Source organism: Cebus imitator, unplaced genomic scaffold, assembly GCF_001604975.1.
Source record: "Cebus imitator isolate Cc_AM_T3 unplaced genomic scaffold, Cebus_imitator-1.0 Scaffold391, whole genome shotgun sequence".
Taxonomy (NCBI): domain Eukaryota; kingdom Metazoa; phylum Chordata; class Mammalia; order Primates; family Cebidae; genus Cebus; species Cebus imitator.
This window is the reverse complement of record NW_016107706.1, coordinates 1569757-1583823: the sequence shown is the minus strand read 5'-3', so window position 1 is coordinate 1583823 and position 14067 is coordinate 1569757. Positions and strand designations below refer to the sequence as shown.

At 55.7% G+C, this 14067-nt stretch overlaps 1 protein-coding gene across 9 annotated transcripts in view; it reads right to left on the bottom strand.

Moving 5' to 3' along the window:
- Window positions 1-14067, bottom strand: part of SCN5A (sodium voltage-gated channel alpha subunit 5) — a 101337-nt gene that overhangs the window by 57949 nt on the left and 29321 nt on the right. For 5 of the 9 annotated variants that reach the window (XM_017508376.2, XM_017508379.2, XM_017508382.2 and 2 more), the window contains exons 6-10: window positions 7853-7944; window positions 3903-4133; window positions 2322-2385; window positions 834-975; window positions 122-319 (exon numbers count right to left, since the gene is read on the bottom strand). In XM_017508376.2, coding sequence (XP_017363865.1) covers window positions 122-319; window positions 834-975; window positions 2322-2385; window positions 3903-4133; window positions 7853-7944 — 727 coding nt within the window. Of the gene's footprint in view, window positions 1-121; window positions 320-833; window positions 976-2321; window positions 2386-3902; window positions 4134-7852; window positions 7945-8083; window positions 8176-14067 lie in introns of all 9 variants that reach the window. The other 4 variants (XM_017508378.2, XM_017508383.2, XM_017508381.2 and 1 more) reach the window with 1 other exon arrangement.

The window sequence follows — 14067 nt, the reverse complement described above, 5'->3', positions numbered from 1 at the left end:
ACCAGCTTTACCCAGCATGCAGCACACCCACAGGCACCAGCTTTACCCAGCAATTACCCTGCCTATAGGCACCCATAATCAGGCGAGCAGTTGGGGCTCCTTGGTGGCACTGCTCACCCACCTCGTGTTCTTTTTTGAGCATCTCCATGGCCTCCTGGAAGCGCTTTTCCTTTTCCTCGGTCTCAGCGATGGTGGCTTGGTTTTGTTCCTCATAGGCCATGGCAACCACGGCCAGGATCAGGTTCACCAGGTAGAAGGAGCCCAGAAAGATGACAAGCATGAAGAAGATCATGTAGATCTTCCCTGCGGACCTGAGGGTCTGTGGGATCAAAGGGGCAGATGTCACCCTCGCTGGGGCCCCTTCTGGGTTTTGACATTTCCAAGTCACCTAGTCTAGTTGTGCCAGGGGTGCAAACACCCACAGCCTAGGGAGGAGGGTAGAGCATGTCCCACCTAAAGAGAGAGACATGTGTGACCTGCAGAGGAGAGTGACCTGCACACAGCAGGGCTGCATCCCACCCAAGGAGGGAGGCAGAATGTCACACTCGGGGGATGCTGTGCCCACAAGGGAGACTACTCCATCCTACAGAGAGGAAAAGTGTCCCCCTCACAGAGCAGAGAGCATCCTATATAAAGGGACTGGTACTTCCTCACCAGCAAAAAGAAAGGTTCTTTGCTTGATGATCCCTTCTCCCTCAGAAGCAAGGGTCCTTGTCCCCTGTCCCCTCCAAAGCTGTCACCAGTGGGGAGGCTGCTGGGGCCACATCTGGCTAGTCACTTGTGTAGCCTGGACCCTGAGCCCATACCTCCTGTCCCTCTGGGCACACACGTACCTGCTGATAGAGGCGCTCCCAGCAGTCCTGCGTCATCAGGCGGAAGAGTGCAAGAAAGGCCCAGGCAAAGGAATCGAAGCTGGTGTAGCCATGGTCAGGGTTCTCGCCTGCCTTTAGGCACCGGTAGCCCTTGGGACATGTCCTGCAGCCACACACAGAGGCTTTGTTCCATGCAGTCAGGGGTCTGCTGCCCTTGAGACCCTTGCTGGGCCAGACTTCTCTCTCCCCGGGCAACCCAGTGTATGCCCCACCACTCTGTGCAGCTGAGCTATAAAACCTAGTGCCACACTGTTGGGCCCTGCCTCTGTGACTTTGTTTGTGCTGTGCCTCCCACTGGGACACTATCTTCCTCTTTACTCTACCTATCTGTACTCTGCCAGGCCTAAATCAAACTCCCTTCTGCCCATATGACACTCCATCCTCAGCTGCTATCAAGTTGCCTCTCCCCACAGAGAGGAAGCACCAGGCCTGGCTCATGTCTCTTCCTCTGCCTGTCTACCCCATGAGGAGCTGCGTACAGCACGGCACAGGGGAGAGCAGGGTTGGGGAGAGAAGTGAGCCTTGACCAAGTTGAACAGGACGAGCCCAGGGCAAAGGCAGGGCCCTGGGGCTGAGAAATGATTCTGGAGGGGATGGGCTGGGGCTTGGCCATGTCAGGAGCCCATTTGTGCAGCGGTGCACACAGGCACTGGTTCAGGGAGGTGATCCATGTTCACAGAGCTGGAGGTGACAGCCTCTCTCCCAAAGAGGAAATGCTGGTCTGGGGTCACATGTGCGTGTGCGTGTGTGAGACACACACGCACACGCACACACACACACACACACACACACACACACACACACACGAGGGACTTAGCAAGCAGATGGATACAGCCAAGGGACCTCTGTGTCTTGCTAATGCCCCAAGATCCTCCAGACAATCTCTTTGGTGACAGGAAGGAGGCAGCACACTCAGTACTTCTCCCATGAGGTGACCCTCTGTGACCCCTTCTCAACACTGCATGGCACTGTCACACTGATCTGGACCCGGGTGTGCACAGGGCCCCGGAAGCTGCACATGGTTACTGGGCATCTTGAGGGAAGTCCAGGGTGCTGGGGAAAGCACATTCCCTCCGAGGCACAGAGCAGCAGCGAGGGAGGGAAGACTGGAGTTGGAGGGAGCAGTTCTGGGGAGCTTCTGGAAGGGAATGAAGCTGGTGGCGGGCTGGTGGCGGGGCTGTGCAGGGCATCTCAAGCTATCCCCCAGTCCCAGCCCAGCTTCAGGGCTCCGTCAGCTCTCCCCGCAGCTCTGCCCCTGGCTTCCTCCAGCAGCCATCTCCTCTGCTGGGGGCAGGGTGGGGAAGCTGGCGGGGTCCTGGCAGGGAAGGGAGACAAAAGGCCTTGCTGTCCCTGGGATCAGGGCATAAATAGAAAATACAGTCAGTTGTGCAAACATCAGGAGACTCCCCTGGCAGGACAAGGAGACCCGGGGTGGGCGGTGCCACATACCCAGCGTCAGAGCTGTTCCCACACAGTAACACGTCAGAGGTGCCGTTCTTGAGCAAGTAATTTTCTGTAAGAGAAACATCATGACGGTGAGGGTGCTCTGGCAAAAGTTCCCACCTTGCACCCAGGGCTTTGGGGAGGTGGGGACCTCACTAATGGTCTTCCTTCTTCCCGGCACCCGCCCTGCCCCTGCCCTCTGCCTGGCCAGGGTTGAGGCAACTCCGGCTGGTCCTCTGGCCTTCCTGCTGCTCCTTTGCAGGCATCCTGCCGCCAGTGCCCCATGCTCTCAGAAGACATGGGAAGCTCTGGGCAGGGCTTCAGCTGTCCCCCCAGGAAGCTTCTACGCCCTGCCCGAAACCACTGAGGGGGCCCGCCAAGGCCAGGAGGCAAGGGCCTGCGCAGACTCCCAGCTTGGCTGCCGAGTCGCTGCGGGGCCTTGGCCAGCTCCTGCACAGCTCTGTACTCACTTCCGTCACACAAAATGGTGGAAGTGATGCCTGCCATAGTCACCATGGCAACCCCGTGGTCTGTCTGGATGGGGCTGGCACTGCCCCAGACAGGACACCCCACCCTGTCCTCTTCTCTCTGGCTGTCATCAGTCCCGACACTCACCGCCTTCTGGCTTTGTCTTAGGCAACAGCTGTCAAAGCATGGTCCTCACACCAGCATCATCAGCATCAACTGGGAACTGCTTAGAAATGCAACTTCCCGATTGCCACCCAGAACCACCGACTCAGAAACTCCAGAGGTGGGGCCCAACAGCCTGTTTTCCAGAGCTCTCTAGGTGATTCAGGAGCACACGGAAGTCTCAGCCCCGCTGCTATAAGGCCGTTGCTGAACTACTCATTAAGTGTCTATGTTCCTTTTTCCAAAGTGGACTCTGGTGTATGGAAGAGGCCCCAACTTCAGAATGGCCCTCAGGGTCATCCTGGCCCAGGGTCCTGTGGCCTGGAATCTGGCCTTGTGCCAGCATGTGCCATGAAGCAGACCAATGGCTCTAGTCAAGAGTGGTGCTGGCCGTCAGCCTGGAGCGTGGGCGTGTGAGCCATGGAGCAGTGAAACATCGGAGGGGCTCACACACCTTGGCACAACCACTGGGCTTGCTCCAGCCCTCTTGCAGAGTTCTGGGGTACACGTATATGGAATTAGCATCCTAGCAAGGAACACTGATGTCAACCGGGAAATCTCCATGCCAGGTAGGTGGGGTTTTAGCCTGAAGCCAACTACCCCGGCTCTGTGTCCCCCCTCTTTCTTAAGCTGACACTCTGTGGCAGGCTGGTCACCTTGCCACTGCAACACTCTAGGGTCCATCCCATCTCCCAGTGCTGCAGCTGCTGTCCCCCCATCTGCCCCTCCACCTAACTCCATCCTTCCTGCTCTTCACGCATCACCTCCCCAACCAGCCCGAGAAGTCACAAGGCAGGCCCCAGGTCTGCTCCCTGTCTGTCCTCAGTCTGAGTCTCTGGGGGATGAGGTGGTGCTTGAACAGCCCTGGAGGTCTGCCCTCTGGTGATGCCTGTGTGGGAGGCACCCCTGCCCTGCTGGTCTGGCAAAGCCCTCCCCAGCTGCAGAGCGAGTCCGCACCTGGGTCACTGAGGTAGAGGTCCAGGGATTCCCAGACCGAGCCGTCGGCCTCCACGGAGCCGTTGGTGCCATTGAGCGTGGTGAAGTCGCGGACGCACTTGTGCCTTAGGTTGCCCATGAAGAGCTGCAGGCCAATGAGGGCAAAGACGCTGAGGCAGAAGACCGTGAGGACCATCACATCAGCCAGCTTCTTCACAGACTGGATCAGGGCCCCCACGATGGTCTTCAGGCCTGGGGAAGGCAAGGACAAGCCCCAGGTCACCCGGGCACCGAGCTCTGTGCTCCACTGTTGGGGGCCAGGTCTGAGGTGAGCTGGGCTGGGGCCAGAGTGGGCAATCGGAGGTGGGGCAGAATGAGGGAGGCTTCTCCTAGGCTTTAGACCCGAGCCCCGCTTTCCTCAGCAGCTGAGATTGTGTCCTGACATCCCTGGGCAGGAGTCCATGCTGGCCTTGTATTTTCAGAGGGCCCCTGCTCCTCCTTGCTCTCTACCAGCCAAATACATGGCAGGGATGTAGAAAGTGCTGCTTCCTTGAGAAAACACACACTCAGAGCATGTCCCCCTCTGGCTGGTCTCAAGGTATGCCAGGCCTACTGCTTTGAATGTCGTCCATGGAAAAGGGGATGGAGGCAACGAAGGGGCCTCGGCCTCAATCCTGAGCTGGGAGAAACAGAGCCATCCATGCTAGGGGGTCCTCCTGTCCCACTGCGGGGGCCGGCTCTCTTTGGTGCCCAGGGAATATCGCTTGTTTGGAGGAAATTAGGGGCGCAGGGTCTGGCTGGGTAGGGGGTGGGGGCTGTGGTCAGGTGTGTGCTGGGGGCTGTGGGTGATGTCTCAGGGGCCTGCGCTGGCTCAGGTCTGCCTTTAGGGAAGGTTCAGGAGCAGGGCTGACCTGGGTTGCATCTTCCCACTTGCCCTGTCCCTCTAGGACCGCCCCCCCCCATCCATCGCATTCCCCACAGCCGAGAGGCTGTGACCTGTTAGGTGCACAGCCCAGCTCCCTGCAGAAGCCAGCACCACACAGCGAATGACAGAAAAGCACATGTAGACACCAGTCTGGCTCTAAGCGACTCTCCTAGGACAAGTGCAAGCAGAGCATGGGGAATGAGGGGCTCCTCTGCGAGCGGCACGGCCTTGCCCCTCATGTCCCTGTCCAAGCGGCCAGATCTCAGGTTAAGCTCCATCCATCCACTGTCCAGCCGGTTAATGTGTTAGGAGCACCTGTGGCTTCTGTGCCTGCTGCTGGGTCTGTGACGCACAGGCAAGGAGGCCACAGTGGGCAAACACAAGATGGGGAGAGGATGACCTCCCCATGGTGCCACTGATGCTGCTGCCCGCCCAGGGCTCAGAGGCACTCATCCTTCCTTGTGGAAATCGTCCTGGCAGATGTTGGCAACTGCCTGGGCAGTGGGGGTCTGGGCCCACGGCCGTGGTGGTGGTGGGATTCACAGCACTTCACGGCCCAGAGCTCCTCATCTGCAGCAGAGCTTCCTGTACCCTTTGGTGGGTTTACTGGGCCTGGAGACCTGCATGTCTCCAGGGGAACAAAGTGAGGATGATGGACAGCAGCTCGAATACCCAGACTGGTCTCTGCCTCAGCTGTTAGGCTAAAGTCTCTTTGGGCTGAAATATCCCGTTCAAGGCCAGCAAAGCACCCCCGACCTGCTTTGTGGAGACACTGGCCAAGGGTAACTCATCCCTTTGAACATTTCTCATACTGACAATATGAGTAATCATCACTTCACTTCTCCAACGAAACTGCAGGATTCTTTCAGAAAAGACCCAGGAAGGCATGGGCCCCAGGAGACTGACTGGGAAATCCTCCTGCCACTGAATTAACAGGCTGGGTGGAAGAGCCCTCGGAAACCACCAACTCTGATTTCACTCTCACTTTATGGAAAAGAGACTGAGTCTAGAGAGAACTAGGGCTATTTAAGACTCAGCTCAGAGGATACCTCCTCCCGAGAGCCTTCCGTAATGCTGACCATGGCATTTTTCGAATGGCCACTTTCAGAGCCTGCTGTCTCACCAGGTTGCTGGCAGCTCTGAAGAGATCCCACGGAGCTAGGCTGAGACTGGCGGGCTTCTCCTTTTCCCCAGGACCAAGAAATATTTCCCTTTGTAAATCTTTGTTATAAAACACACCAGGAACATGCCTTGAGTCCTGTGGTCAGTGTGTTTGTCTACTGTGGTGGGGTGTGTGCCTGTGAGGCTGTCCCGGGCCCTAGAGGACAGAGCACGTGGGCTCTGAGTCTATGTATGCCTTGGCAGTGATGTCTGTCTCCAGGCAGGTGGCTCCATGGGAGACAGTGGGGAGACTGCCCCCTTGCTACGGGCCCTTAGCAGGGGTCTGGGCCACTTGTGGGAGCCCCAGGGGAGATGTGGCCCTTATGAACATACGATAGGGGGTTGAGAGGCCAGAAAGCTCAGCGTGAACACGGTATAAACGGGGGCTCCTCTGACAAGATAACTAGCCCTACAAGGGGGAGTCCGGATTCCTTATGGGAGCCCTGACTCCTTGGGGGAGATAACAGCTCAAAGCAGGCCACAGGCCTGGAAGCCACAAGGTTCCACATCAGGAGTGGATGTAGCCATCTGGTTCAACCGATCCTCCCTTCTGCTCTCACACCTCCCCAGAATGACAGCCTGCAGCTTATCTCCAGCTGCCTTCTTTTTTTTTTTTTTTTTTTTTTTTTTTTTTTTTTTTTTTTTTTTTTTTTTTTTTTTTTTGAGACAGAGTCTTCCCAGCCTGAAGTATAGTGGTGTGATCTTGGGTCACTGCAACCGCCACCTCCCGGCTGAAACAATTCTCCTGCCTCAGCCTCCCGAGTAGCTGGGATTACAGGAGTGTGCCACCACGCCCAACTAATTTTTATATTTTTAGTAGAGACGGGGTTTCACCATGTTGGCCAGGCTGGTCTTGAACTCCTGACCTCAGGTGATCTGCCTGCCTTGGCCTCCTAAACTGCTAGGATTACAAGCGTGAGCCACCGCGCCCGGCGAAGCTGCCTTCTTAAAAGAAGCAACTTCCCCAGTTCTAAGTGTGGCTGCCTTCAGAAAAGACTCCTGGCAGGAACCTCTGGGCACTGCCCCTCCAGAGGAAGTTCCTCCAAAGAGGAGGAGCTTTGAGTCTGGGGAGGGAGAGTTCAAACTTAGGATAGGAACGTCTCCCAGGTGGAACTCAGCTTCAGCACGGGCACATCACACAACCAGGGTCAGAAATCACAGTCTTTTCAGAGTTTTCCTGGATGGACGAACGGAACAGTTTCTAGAGAGGCCACCTGGGCTTAGGAGACTTCCCAGGCGCAATTGCCAACATCTGCCAAGGAGAATTTCTTCCTGAGGTTACCATGCGTGGTTTGCTAAACCTCTACCGCACACCAAGGCCCGATGGCGCCTGTCCACAGAGTACGCTTTGCTTCACAAACAGGGCTGGGGCCCTGGCCCTGCTCATCCCACCAGACAGGGCACAAGGCAGGCCGAGGCCTTCAGTCATCAAAGACTGTGCTGGAGTTTTCCTTTTACATTTCGGGTGTGTATGGGGGTGCCCTCACACATATTTCTTTTGGCTTCCTCATCAGAAGCTGACATTTCGGGCTGAAGCGATTCATGTAAAATCTTTTAGCTATTCAAATAGCTGAGTGTGGTTTGGAAAAGCAGTCTACCATCTTGGAAAACATTTGGGTTCAATGTAGGCCCCACCGTGGGGTGCTCTATGCCCCCTGGTGTCTGTGAGAGTGGGCTTTGCTGGGGTGGGCAGCCTGAAGCCCATTCTGAGGTGCCAGGGGGACAGGCAGGTCCACTGCCAATAGCCCCTGCCACCTGAGCCCTGGGAAGGGTATTCTGGTGACAGGCACAGTCAAAAGGCCTTCTGGAGGGTTGCCTTGGCTCCCAGGAGGCTGGGAAGGCCCAGGCATATCCCTCCAGCCTTGGCGTTTAACCCGATTTTCACCTGAAATGACTGATATAGTTTTCAGGGCCCGGAGGACTCGGAAGGTGCGTAAGGCTGAGACATTGCCCAGGTCCACAAATTCAGTTGTGTATCTGCAACAAGGGAAATTCACACACGAGACAATGACAACACGCCAATACGAGACACACAGTCAGAGGAGGAGAGGGGTGGGGAAGACAGAGAGAGAGTCACTTGTAGCTGAGATCTGAGAGGCAAACCTGGGCATCTTACCTGGGATAACTGAAATAGTTTTTAGAGCTCTCAGGACTCTGAAAGTTCGAAGAGCCGACAAATTGCCTAGTTTTATATTTTCTGATACATACCTGCAGAATCAAACCACAGTTATTGGGAATTACAAAGTAGAACCTCCGCCTGCCCTCCCCGACCAGCCCTCTCCCTTGGCCCCCTCCCACCAAGGAGGGGTGGGGGAGTGTTGTGGATAGCCCAGGGCCTCCCTCAGGTTTTCTTCTGGATTTCAACCCTCCTAACACAGGATTTCAGCTTGAGTGCCGCACAGCAAGGATGTCCACACAGCAAGCTTCCAGGTGGCTCTCTTGGTGACAGTGCCATGGAAAACCGGTGCTAGGAGGCAGCCACTCTGCCACTGTCTCCATACCACTGAAGCCCATGACACGAAGCCACATGTGGGGTCTGCGGCGGGGAACACATCAGAGTGAAAGGGAAGCGTGTGTTCCAGGAGGTTCCGGTCAGCTGATACAGGAAGCAAGTGCGTTTCTGCACCTAGTTTTGGTCCACATCTTCTGTGGTCTGTGATCAGCTTGTGCCTGGCTCAGAAGTCCTTGAAGTCATGAGGCGGAGGTAGCCTGAATACTCATTGAAAAAAACCAGAGTTCCCAAGACAGAGGCACTGGAAGATGGGAAGACAGGTTGCCTGAATATCTGTTCTTCAGCTACTCACGGGCAAGGAGCAACCCAAGAAGAGACAGGGACAGGATGAGGAGCCCCAGGGCGGTAGAACGCCTCCCACACAAGTCCACCGGCCCCAGACCCTTGGTATCTTCCAGGGATGGCCCTGGGTCTCCACTGGAGGAGCAGCCTTCAGAGGCGAGATGCCCTCCCTGGGGTCTGTGCTTCTTGGGTCTGAGTGAGGCTCAGCAGGGCGAGTGGCTGTGGGTCCCCTCCTGGAACTCAGACGGTTGCCGATCTGTGGCCTCCACAGGGACGGGAGGAAGAAGGTGGTCTCTGGGGGTCAGGGATCTGTGCCAGCAGAGCATGCTGACATGCAGTAGATGGGCCACATGACCATGAGGACCATGGCCGGTGTGTGACCAAGGTCATCGGAACAGTGGCAAGTAACTTGTGACATTTAATCAAAGGCTTTGCATCCAGGGTGTCTGACATTTAACCGAAGGTGTCTGGTGTTTAGCAAAGGACACTGGACTCTGCATGTCTGATGTTTAACCAAGTGCGCCTGACGCAGGTGTCTGAGTGATGTCAGACACAGGACGTCAGCCCCGTGGCTCTGGGAGAGTGTGAGGGTGGGCTGGCACTGCCACTAGACTCCCTCTGCTAGGTGATCTGGACCTCCAGGCCCTTCCTGTCTGTTCCCAGCTTTCCAGTTCCCCGTCAGGCTTTGGATACCTACAGGAAAGAACTTGGCCAGCTGAGTCAAGGGGCTTGGTGCCCTGAGGTCCGCAGGTCTGGCTGTAATTGACACCGGGCTGACACTAGCTTTTTCTATATCCACTGGAGGAGCCCCTCCATCTTCACCTGGCCCTATGCACCACGCTGATCTCTCCTTACAAAGCCCTACACAGATGGGGCATCGGCAGACACATTACCAGAGCATGCTTTCCTCTGGCGACACCAGACCCTTTCTGTGGTGTGGTTTCCATTCTGTCGCGTGGTTTCCATTCTGTCGCCTGCATGGACTTCAGCATGCCCATCTTTCTCCAGTGTGGCAGTCAGATGCAGTCCCATCGTGTGCTGGGGAGCAGAAGTCACTGTGCTTGTTCTGGCCCATATACACCTGTTAATTTGATCCAAGGTCCCTTTCAACTTCTGAGAGCTATTCCGTTCTCCACGATAGCTCAGACCCTCATGCCTCCGTCCCACATTCTTCTCTCGGTCTCTATCCAGACATGGTGCTGCCACAGGACTTTCTGGCTGGGCCCGGGATATTGCTGATGTGTCCATCCCATGGAAACCACGGCTCTGGCCAGAGGCGCTGGGCCCCTTTTCCGGCTGCTAGTCTACTGAGTGTGGCCGGGGAAGGCAGCTCCCCTTGCCCAGGATACTGGTTTCAAGTCTGTCTCTTCTAGTTTCAGGGAGTGAGTGGAATAGTGTGCAGGTCTGAGAGGGAACCAACTGTCCTTTCTTCCCTCCTGTCCCTTACAGACCCAGTCTGTCCCCTGGTGTCTCCACTGAAAACTCTGCCTGTCTCTAGCTTAGATTCTGCCTGTCTTTTCCCATCCCAGGGTGGAAGCTGCCCCCAGCACAGTGTCCCCAGCACAGACAGTGCTTGGCCTCCATTCATTGTCTGCCTTCTAGGCAGCTGGTGTCCTAAGGTGACAAGGACAGCTTAATGACAGAATAAGGGAGGACCATATCTGTGCTCCTGGCAGGCTTGCAAAGCCAGCTGAGTGGCTGGAAATAGGAGTGCAGCTGGTGGCCGTGTGTCTGTCTGGGAGAGCAATCATAAGTTAGAGGAAGTCTTAAAAGAGGACTTATAGGGTAAGGATGTTGAATGTCCGGGACCATGTTGGTGACATGGGGGGCTGCTGTCCTCTTTTATTCTGCCCAGATCCCCACTGAAGCCTCTTTTGGGTCCTCTGAGTGTGGCAGGGCAGGAGGAATGCCTGGTATGACACAGGGCCAGTTGTGGAGGTGGCAAATGTGTGGTTGCGTGAGGGGATGGAGCTTTGCCCCTCTCAGGCTGGCAAAACCCTCCTCCAAGCCAGTCTTCCCCTTTTGTGACGACTATGCTGCTAGCCAGGGGCAGACAGCTGGAACGGGACTGCTGGCCCTGGCACAGAAAGAGCCAAGGGTGGTGGGTGAGCATCCTATCCCATCACCAGCCCCAGCACAGGGAAGCCTTCTTCCTGCCCCGCCCTCATCTTGAGATGGTGAAGCCCACACTGTTAGTGACTATGGGAATTGCCACCCTCCTCTCTGCCCTCCCTCCCTTCCCCTCCAGGTTTGGTTTCCATAACAACTCAGAGGTTGGAGGCTGTGCTAACTAGCAGGTAACACCCTTCTGTGAGTTGGGCCACAGGAAGAGCTCTGCCTGGGGGGTTGAGAGCCGAGCCTGGCAGGCTTCCCAGCACCCTGCCCCAGACACTCTCACAGCCTCTAGATCAGTGGGGTGGAGGATCGCCCCACAGAAACATCAGACTTGGGGGTGCCTCTCCTATCCATCTCATGGTCAGAGTCTCAGCATTGCTGCTGATTCAGCCTATAACTTTGGGCAGGTGCCAGGTTCTCTGTGAGCCTCACTTTCTCCATCTGTGTAATGGAGGCCAGAGAGAGAATTGCACTGAGCGGAATGTTTCCCTTCACTCACGTCTCCTTTGATCATCCTAGAGTCCCTTGTTACTGAACCACTGCATCTCTAAGAGAATGCATTTTAAACGCAGTAATTAACTGGTTTTCATAAGGCAGAATCCCCATCAATCGAAGCTGCCAGGCCAGGCCAGCCAAGGGCCCACAGCTGATGTGCCAATAGGTCACACAGCCCTATGGGAAGTGGATGTGCCATTTCTGTGAGATGCTTGGAAATGCGGAGAGTGTCTGAGCTTCTGAGGCCATGTTCTGCCTTGTCAGCCCCAGCGCTGGTACACAGTGAAGGCACGCAGGTTTTGGTGAGGAAGGCACACCTGCTTTGTGACTCTCAGTGGAAGAAGCATTTTGGGAATGAAACCAGGATTCTCCCAGGAGTCGGGCAAGGAGGACTTGCTAAGGGCCTGAGGTCACTCAGGATTCTCCCAGATACAGAGCCTGAGCCACAGCTTGCCCCAAAGCAAGCTGGGGGTCCCTCTATGGTGGCAGGTTGCTCAGGTTCCAGGTTGGGGAGCTAGGAAAGGCTCAGGCAGATGCTGTATCCTCTCCTGCCTGAAACCTCCTTCCTTCCTGTGACACCCAGCCTCAGGACCCCGTGGATTACTGCTTCCCAGCCACAGTGCACCCCAGGGCCCAGCCTGGCAAACCTACTCCATTCCCAAGTCAGTGCAACCTCCCCGGCTCTGACATGAAAAGTTCTCCCTCTCTTTGAAACCTCAGACATGCCTCCGCACTCTGTTCTCAGCTGATCATCAAGCTTCTTATTTCACTGAGAAAATAGAAGCAATCAGAAGAGAAATTCCTTTTTCTTTCATCATCAACTCTATCAATCCACCTCCATCTCCACCTGAAACTCTGCCTTCCCCGCTCTTCAGGTCGATGCTCCCCCTTGGTGCTGGATTCCCACCCTCTTGGGCCAGCTCGAGGGCTTGGTTCCTGCAATCCCCTTGCTCATCTACATCATCTGGCATCCCCTCTCTAATGGATCACTTCCACCTGCCTGCAAAGACACCCCCTTCTTTAAAAGTCCTCCCTTGATTGACCCACATTCCTTTCCAATCACCACACCATCTTCAGTCCCATTTTACAGCAAGCCCCACAAAACAGATGTCTCTACTTCCCACACGCCCTCTCCTCCCACTCTCTCTTGAATCCTCCTTAACCAGGTGCACCCCTCTTGTCAAGGGCACCAGTGACCTTCCCACTGCCAAATCCAACAGTCCATTCTTGGTTGCCGCCTTCCCCAGCCCCCCGGTGGCGGGTTTCCGGCGGATCACATTCCTTCCCGGACACCTCTCTCTCCTGACTCGCCTCCATGGTCCAGTCTTTGCTCCTGACCTCCCGATGTCAGAGCGCCCCACAGTGTATTCAGGTTACACGCCACACTCTTGCCTAGGTGATCTCATCTGGTCTCCTGGCTTTAAATAACACCTGTATCTCCATGGCTTCTAAAACGTACACCTCCATGCTGGACCTCTTCCTTGAACCCTAGACCGGAATATTCAGTTGCCTACTCAGTATCCCACCTTGGGTGCCTCCAACTGTCATACATCCTACTCTGGACTTCTGCTTTCCTCCTGCTTCAGCCAGTGCCGCTCTTTCCAATTTTCCATTTCAACCAATGGGAACACCGTCTATCCAGAATCTGCTCAAACCAAAACCCCCTGGGGGGCCTCCCATCAGCCCTGCCTGCAAAATACAGCTCCAGAATCTGACCAGGTGCTCCCCTTCTCCACGCGGTCCTTGGCTCCAGTCACTACCTTCTCTCCTGGCTGCCAAGAGATCCTCCTAACGACTCTGCCTGCCTCCGCCTGCCCCTTCTCCAGTCTGTGGCCCACACCACAGCTAGGGGAGTCTCTACAGAATGCAAAGCAGCTCCCGGCTCGGCCTGTTCTTACACCCCAGGACTCCCATCACACCTGGCTTTTACCACCACCTGTCCTCCATTCCACTACTCCGTAACTTCATCCCCTGCCACTCTTCCCTTGCTCGCTCAGTGCCACCGAGGCCTAAGTCCGTACTGGATTGGGGGCAAGTATGTGGTACTGTCTCTTGGAGCCAGTTTTCCCACTTGTAAAACGGTGGGCGAGAGTTGGCTCACAAATAGTATACCCAGAAACAGAGATTCTGACGCATTTTCCCACTGCCAGGTTCACCGCCTAGCTTGAAAGCACCCCATTCACCAGGATTCAGGGTTCAGGGTTCAGGGTTCAGCTTCCCTCTTTGCCCTCTCTCCCCCACAGCATGGCAGAGCTCAGGGCTGCTCACGTCGGGGCTAAAGACTGTCTTCAGTAGGTAGATTCGGGGATACAGGCACCCTAGAAAGTGGGAGCTGAATTGAGCTTCTGACACCACAGCACCCAACATGTCCTTTCACATGTTGGGAAACAGGGTTTGCAAGGGCAGGGGACCTAAGCCTCACCAGCTCTGCTCCTTGCTGAGGTGCAGTGCTCAGCCCTGCACACACTAGGTCCTCTGACTTCAGAAAGGCCTTTTTTTATTTTTTCTTTTCTTGAGACAGTCTTGCTCTGCTGTCCAGGCTGGAGCGCAGGGATGTGATCACAGCTCACGGCAGCCTTGACTTCATGGGCTCAAGTGATCCTCTCGCTTCAGCCTCCCACGTAGCTGAGACTGCAGGTGTGTGCCACCATGCCCAGCTCATTTTTGTGTTTTTCATAGACAGGGGGTCTCCGTAT